Here is a 7708-nt window from a genome sequence, read left to right as displayed (position 1 = left end):
TTGTAAAAAAAGATAAATATATCATTCATATATGTAAATAAACTAAATAATTTTGCAACCTTAAAAAAAACTAAAATTTGTTGTACACTAATGTATTCTATATTTTTATCTCTATTGAAAATAGAGATAAATAGTTAAATAACTAAAAAAATTCACTTTTTACCAAAGAATCCGAATTCCTCTTAGCATCATTGGTGCTTAGTCCGCAACAAACGAATGGAAGAAACAAAAGTATTAACTTTAGGAACAACCAATATTAATAATTTAGATCAAGAAAGACTCTAAACTTTATAGATCAATTAAAAGCATGAAAGACTTGTTTGTACATATATTTAGTAATTGTTTCTCATAATTTAAATTTAAAACACAAATTTTAAAAAGCCTCTATTAAAATTCAATAAAATAAGAAGTTAACTAAAATGCTTTTTTATACTATCATAGATTTTAATATAATAAAACTATATAGTTTATAATAATAATTATTTTGATAAGTTATATCTAAAATGTTTATATGTCCTATCATAGATTTTGATATAATAAAACTATATAGTTTATAATAATTATTTTGATACGTTCTTTCTAAAATTATATATAATTGATTGATACAAATCAAAATAAATGTGTGAAGATTCTAGTTAGAAGAAAGATGCTATAAACACAAAAGGACTCTCTAGTTGTTCTCATTTATTAAAGAGAAAAATTGTCCAATTAAAAGATGACATTAAAAAAAGTTATGAATTTGGATATCCTTTATATAACGATATATATTATAGATTAATAGTTATAAATAAAATAAAATTTGATTTAGTTTTACTTCTATCCGATTATTTTATTTCTGTTGTAGTTCTGGTTTATGTATCTTTCTTTATTTTTTTTAAATTATTTTCTTTACCTTTTTACCTTAACCCTTTCCATAAAATTCCTTACAAATGATCCTCTTCTGTGGGTAAGCAGAACATCATTTTAATGCTAACTGGTGTGTCCACAATTTTTAATTAAAATTATACATACCACAAACAAATAAACAGAAAGAGTTATTAAAATAGAAAAAAATAGCACTAACAGTTATACTAACTAATAAATATAAAATTATACAAAATATTTACAAAATAAAAACATTAGAAGTTAAAATAGTTATTAGATTTTTTAACAATTATTAAAAGTGGTATTACTTTATATGAAAAAGTTATACAACTGAAAACTAAGATTTTGAGTCTCATAGTAAACGAAATCTAAAATGTTCAGAATCCATAATAAACCGGTAAATTGAACTAATAATTTAAAATGTTTTCTTCTAATTTTTAAGATTTAATTTAAGAATTAAAAATAAATAAATAAAATTATTTATTAAGATTTAAAATGTATATAAATTATTTTTTATTAACAATATAATTTAGTTTCTGTCTTAATATGATTTTATATCATATTAATTTTTTTTAATTTGTTTGTGTCAATTAATATTATTGTAGTTTTTAATTAACATAATTATTATGAAATATTTTATTTAAATTTTATATTTATTTGATAGGTTCAGAACTAAATACAATTATATCTTTTAGAATTATAAAATTATGATATTATATATAATTGGATTATTATTTATTAAAACCATTTAACATTAAACTTTGAAAGGGTATCTTGACTAGTTTAATAACGGTTCAATTGCTAAATACAGTTGTTAAAAGTGGTATTAACTCTGTATATTATTAGTACAGAAAATAAAATAAAAATAAAATAAAATGTAATGCCACATAAATACTGCACACCACACCAGCAATCAGTGAACAAAACAAAACAAAACGGTTTAATTCTGTTCAAAAATCAAAACTTACCTGCAAACTCGCTTTCTTCTTCTTCGTCTTCTTCTTCTTCCCTTTCTCTTGAGAATGGAAGACCAAGGTGGTGGTGGTAGCACGAAACAGACGAACAATGCTTACGTGGACACGTCGAAAGCGGAGAGAGCAGTGTGGCTGATGAAGTGCCCTCCTCTCGTCTCTCGCTCCTTCCGCGCCCCTCCCTCCGACCCGTCTCGTCCCGTCGCCAAAGTCGTTGTCTCTATCGACCCTCTCAACTCCAACGACGACGATTCTCCTCCTCAGGTTCTTCTCCTTTCCTCTATCTACAGATAATGAATGTGTGGATGCCATGCCTAATCCACATTGTGTGAGTGCAAATGTTGAGACCTAAAAATCAAGGACTCTGGTCTGGTAGGATCACTTTTCCTTGAATTAGTCCTCCGGATATCTGATTAATTGGAAGGTGGAACGTGAATGGATATTCCTTTTCAGTTGCTTGGATTAACGACAGAGCGTAGAAAATAACTCGCTTTTAATCAGCTGCGTTGTTTCGCTGAAATGATTTTAAAAAAAAATTAGACAGATACGTTTCTGGTTTTGTTCTTCGACTAGGTTTTGAATTGCGGTGGCGGTTTCATCTATTCTTGAAATTACAGACAAATGTGACTGATGCAGCCACAATTACGGTTGCATTGCTGCCTCAGACACTAAAAAAACATTATGTGCAGCCAAAATCATAGTCGCAAGCTGATTTGTTTTAGAACCTTGCTTTCAATCGGATTTGAAGTTTTATTTAATCTTGGTAGTTTGTGTAATGAATCTATGTATTAAAAAGCAATCGAAGTTACTAAGGTGAAACAATAATTGTGATAGAAGAATAGCACGAACAAAAGTTTAATCTGTGAGAAATGTGGCAGATGCAGTCACAGTTTCAGTTGCATTGCGGTTACGGACACTGAAAAACCTTGTCATTGCAGCCAAAATCTTAGTTACAGGTTGATTTATTAAACCTTGGTTTCAATTGGAATTGAAGTTTAATTTAACTTTGGTAATTTGCATGATAAAGATATGTAGTAAAAATCAACAGAATTACTAAGGTGAAAGGCTTTTATACGGAACTTCATCCAAGTTTTGTCCTTTGTCTTTTTGTTTAGGAAAAGGATATGTTTATTATACATGTATTGTGTATCATATGAAAATAGTTACTTTTTTATTGTAGCTATTAGTGACACTTTTCCCTGTGATTTTTGACCTTTTAAATTGATTGTTTAGTTAAAATACTCAGTTTACAATGGAGTTGGCTGGAACTGAAGCTGGACATATACCCAAATGTTATGTTATGGATATGTCTAAAGACTTCATTCCGATGTCTGTGTTTTCAGACACACCACAAGGTAAATAATTTTCATCTTTCGATGACCATTTGCCTTAAATGTGACTTTGGTGGACAGTGAAGCTCACTGTTATTATATCTCGGTTTGGTGTGAAGTAGCTGTGATTGTTTGAACATTCTGAAATGTATATTACTTTCATATTATCACCTGGTAATTTTTGGTACTTGTCCATATTCCTCTGCCATGATTACCCGTATCATGTAGCTGCTTATTGAAATGAGGGTTCAAAAAAGAAAGAAATGAAGCTGTTCATTATTTTAAAATCTCTAGGTTAAAATGAGTGGAACTCATGTGTTCCTTGAATCATATGTTTGAAACAATCAGAGGAGTTTAAGTTTATGCTGGTATCTATGCTTTTGGTTGTAAAACTTTCAAGAATGTTTTTCTTCAATTGTCTCTTATTATGAGACTGAGAGGTCTCCTTGGTAATGCTTGGCAAGGGGTTATTCTAGGGGGTTTCTTTGTTAAGGTTATTCTAGACAGTATTTGGTTTGATATCTAAAGCATCATAAATCTCCTCTATCAAAGTTAATTTAGCAAAATGTAAATCCAGCTGTTGAAATTTCTGTTGTATTGTAGGAAAGATCTCTGTGGAGGGAAAAATACTGAACAAGTTTGACATGAGGCCCCATAATCAAAACCTTGAACTCTATGGGAAACTCTGCCGTGAAAGGACAAACAAGTATATGGTCAAAAGTAGACAGATTCAGGTTTTCTAATGGCTCTAATTCTCCTTATCCATTGAGTTAGGCAAGCAGTTCCATTATCTTTGACTTCTGCATTCTATTTTCAGGTTATTGACAATGATAGTGGGGCGCACATGAGGCCAATGCCAGGGATGATCAGTTTTTCAACTTCTGGACCCCCTGTAAAATGGCTTATTCTCCTTCCTGTTGCCAATTGTAGTTCTCAATGAATGCATGCTAAGAGAATCCCCTTGTTTTTTTGCATAATGTCACCTCATCATCATTTTATAACATAATGATCAAATCACATCTACCCCCTCCCCTCCTCCGTTTTAGTTGATAATGAAATAAAAATGAGAGAAGTTCCATATATAAAACTACTGGCAAGTGACAAGTGCATTGGCTGTGTAGCTGAGAGATATAGGGTGTTGAAGAGACGGTGTTGAGGACTATTTCTACGGGCTTGTTATGTAGTTCAATATTTTTTATTAATTTATACTTCAGTTGTAACAGAAGTTTGTCTTGGATTAGGAAAAGAAGAAAACGCCTGCTAAAGCAACGGATACAAAGAGAACAAGAAGAGACCGTGGAGAGATGGAAGAGATTGTGTTTAAGCTATTTGAACGGCAGCCTAATTGGAGTTTAAGAAACCTCATACAAGAAACCGACCAACCTGAAGTATGTGCTTTGAGTAGTTTTACTCTTAAAATCTGGCTTTCTTGGACACTTGCACTTTTACAAGCTAAAATCTCAAATCTCTATATGCAAAATGAACTGCAACCGTAAAAGTTTGTTGCTTCTAGTGGCTATGCATATATGGTGAATGCTCAGACTTGTCCGATATAATATTTTATGCAATTGAACTAATCTATACACGATAGGTTGATAAGTTAATATGAGTTGTATACATCATTTTCAGAGAATTTTTTAGATTAAGACTGTACGTCTGTGTCATTTATGTTTTTTTCTTTGAGAAGTGATGAAGATAACGATGTATATTATACTTTTATTGCTTACTAGGTATGCCTCAACAAGCCCACACACGATTATGATGCAATATACTTTCAAATCGACATTTATTTGTTTGTAGTTATTAATTTAGTAAAACCTGTTTTAACTAATGTGGTGGATTTTCACATTTTTACAGCAATTTCTGAAAGATATACTAAAAGACCTTTGTGTCTACAACAACAAAGGAACTAATCAAGGAACGTATGAACTGAAGCCTGAATACAGAAAATCTGGCGATTAAGCGACCTTCAAATAGGTTTTATGTGTGCTCATCCATTTGTTAACCTCATTCAAATGATATGTAGCTTACTCATTTCAGTTTCTTCATTAAGTTCAAGTTCCAAAATAAAGCAGCATGCATCTTGTTAGAGCCTTTTCTGATCCTTCTGCACGTGTTTTTTTTTGCAGATTTTGCTACATCACAATTTATTTGTGTTCCTAAGTCGAAAAGCAGAACTAGATTAATTTTTGAACGATTTACGGTGTCATTGCAAAATTAACAAAAATTACAATGTGAAATTGCGCCAAAAATGGCAAATGGCACGAGAGGTTGAATTTTGCTGCTTTGAATTTCCTAAACTCTTTCTGAAACATAAACAAGTTTATGCAACTTTGGATGCATGTAAGTTATTGGATGCATTTCTACTACTGCAAAGGTTGTAGATGTTTATAGTCATTAAGTTTACGCTACTTTGGATACATGTAAGTCATTGGATGCATTTCTTCTACTGCTAAAGGTTGTAGATGTTTATAGTCATTATATTGCCTTGTAGGGCTCAGTTTGTGAAGTTTGCCCTTTTCTTCATATTCGAAATATGAGAATGTTTGGAGCAAAACCGTTTTGCAGAAACTTAGGAGAAAAAACTTTTTTGGGGTCTTCATACATGGTCTTTACAGTGTCACGATTATGCAATTTTTGGTCCCTTAATTTTCGATTGCACAATTTTGGTCTCAAATTGTGTTTGGACGAAACAATATTACAATTTCAGGAATTTTAAATGTTTGAATTTAAATTATTTTGATTTAAATTGATTAAATCAATTTTATTTTTTTTCAAATCTCAAATTAGTTTGTACAAGATAATTTAATTTATACTACAAGTAAAACATAAATTAAATGTTTTTGAAAAGTTGAAATTTAACTGTAAATAATTACATTAATGTTCTCGTCGGTTGACTTTGGTCGGTCTTCGAGTTGAGCTCTGTTTTGACTTGTCTTCTCTTGATGCTTTGAAATGTTGCTCCACTGAGACAAAGTGGACTCTATCTGTTGATCACACTTCGACAATCAAGTCAGTGATAACATTCAAACTATAAAATTGTTCAGTCTAAAGTATTTAGAAAACGTACCTTTACCTATGGTCTCAAACTCTTTTTATAGACATTTCTTCAACAATTTTCATCAATGAGAATATAATCTCAACAACAATAATATCATTCAACAATAACAATAATTTGTTTCTCGTGTATCTATTACTTTCGGGTACAAACATTCTCAATCGTTTTTACTTGCATTTAATAATATCCTTCAACTGATTCGATTATTCCTTATGTTATTTTTAATTATCTTTTCCACGTAGTCTTACTAAAAAAATCAGGGTTGAACTCGTATCGAACTACCTGACCCATACCTAGCCTAGACCAAGTTAGGCATGACTCATACAATCGAGCTGACCGCACCTAAGTACTTGGGTCGAGGTCCCGAGCACTTCTAGCCAATACACAAGCCTCCTAGGCTCGAGCAAAGCTAGACTAGTGCCCCCGGGAGAGGCTTGCTTACCCTTTTCCAATCATCTTACAAGAACTTTAAAGGTCGGTTTGTCAAAATCCGAGCCTCATCAGGGGATCCATCCTTACTGGATGGATTCCCTTTATACTGGTCTCCCAACTCGCGATTCCAAAGTGCTTGGCACCTGTAAGACCTTTCCCCAAAAGAGAAAGGCATATGCGAATTTTTGGAGGGTCTTAAGGTTGTCTTCGACCCATCAACACTTATGAATAAGGAATACCTCCCTGGCGCTCTCAAAGCCTACAATGGAATTTCCCCTTTCTCGCCTTTGAAAAGAAAATTTGCTTCACGTCCTAATAATTTGTTTGTTTTGCAGGTAAGATGCTCTCTGGTATTAGCAAAACTGAGATGGCTGAGCGCATCAGAAAGATGAGGGCGGCTGCAAGCATGAGCAAAGACTCATTATCGCAAAAGAGGAAAGTCTCGGTCAAGGTTACCCAGGTCCAATATGATCAGGATGAGCAAACCAACTCGGGCCTTGTCTTCAGGAGGAAAAGGCGAGAGATATCGAGCACTCCAACTTGGACGGCCGAGCTTCCCACCAGGAGATCGTCACTATCCAAGAGTACGAGGCTGAAAGTTCGCAGGGGAAGAGCTTATGGGACCCCGACTTCGATGTCCCAGCTCATGGTAGGCCTTTCTTCCTACCTAACGAAGATAAGGCTAAGCTAACAGCTCATGACGAAGATCACCTTCGTCATGATACCTTGAAGCTACTTGGCCAAGCGTTCATCTTGGCTTGCGTGGTTGACGTCAAGGCGCAAGATCGAAAGGCGCTTGAAGACCAAAAGACCAAGGAGATCATGGAGCTCTGCGAAGGAATGGAACATCTTCATGCAGAGGTTAACTGATTGAGCAGCCTGCACCAAGAAGCTGAGCGGCTTCGAGCTTAGAAGACTCAAGAGGCGTTGAGCCTAACTGAAGAGAAGAGCAAGCTTTTGGGCGAGATTGAAGGCCTGAAGAAAGAGATGGAACTCAAAGAGGAAAACTCTGCCAAAGTCATCGATTCTCTTAAATAAGATGCTACCCAGTC

At 33.5% G+C, this 7708-nt stretch overlaps 1 protein-coding gene across 1 annotated transcript; it reads left to right on the top strand.

The window, feature by feature from the left end:
- The first annotated feature begins 1782 nt into the window (after positions 1 to 1782).
- Positions 1783 to 5644, top strand: LOC137837300 (uncharacterized). Its single transcript, XM_068646268.1, has 7 exons — positions 1783 to 2099; positions 3082 to 3190; positions 3770 to 3900; positions 3984 to 4058; positions 4408 to 4554; positions 5024 to 5143; positions 5296 to 5644. Exons 1-6 carry the CDS (start codon positions 1887 to 1889, stop codon positions 5126 to 5128), a joined length of 780 nt encoding a protein of 259 aa, XP_068502369.1. The 5' UTR covers positions 1783 to 1886; the 3' UTR covers positions 5129 to 5143; positions 5296 to 5644.
- Positions 5645 to 7708: the final 2064 nt, after the last annotated feature.

The sequence above is a fragment of the Phaseolus vulgaris genome, chromosome 4 (assembly GCF_000499845.2).
Source record: "Phaseolus vulgaris cultivar G19833 chromosome 4, P. vulgaris v2.0, whole genome shotgun sequence".
Classification (NCBI taxonomy): Eukaryota; Viridiplantae; Streptophyta; class Magnoliopsida; order Fabales; family Fabaceae; genus Phaseolus; species Phaseolus vulgaris.
This window is presented reverse-complemented; position numbering and strand designations above follow the sequence as displayed.

Excerpts from the sequence above, each read along its gene's own strand:
- LOC137837300 (XM_068646268.1), top strand. The coding sequence starts at position 1,887 with ATGGAAGACCAAGGTGGTGGTGGTAGCACGAAACAGACGAACAATGCT. Across the intron at positions 4,059-4,407 it reads TTTCAACTTCTGGACCCCCT|GAAAAGAAGAAAACGCCTGC; the intron begins GTAAAATGGCTT and ends GTCTTGGATTAG. Across the intron at positions 4,555-5,023 it reads AAGAAACCGACCAACCTGAA|CAATTTCTGAAAGATATACT; the intron begins GTATGTGCTTTG and ends ACATTTTTACAG.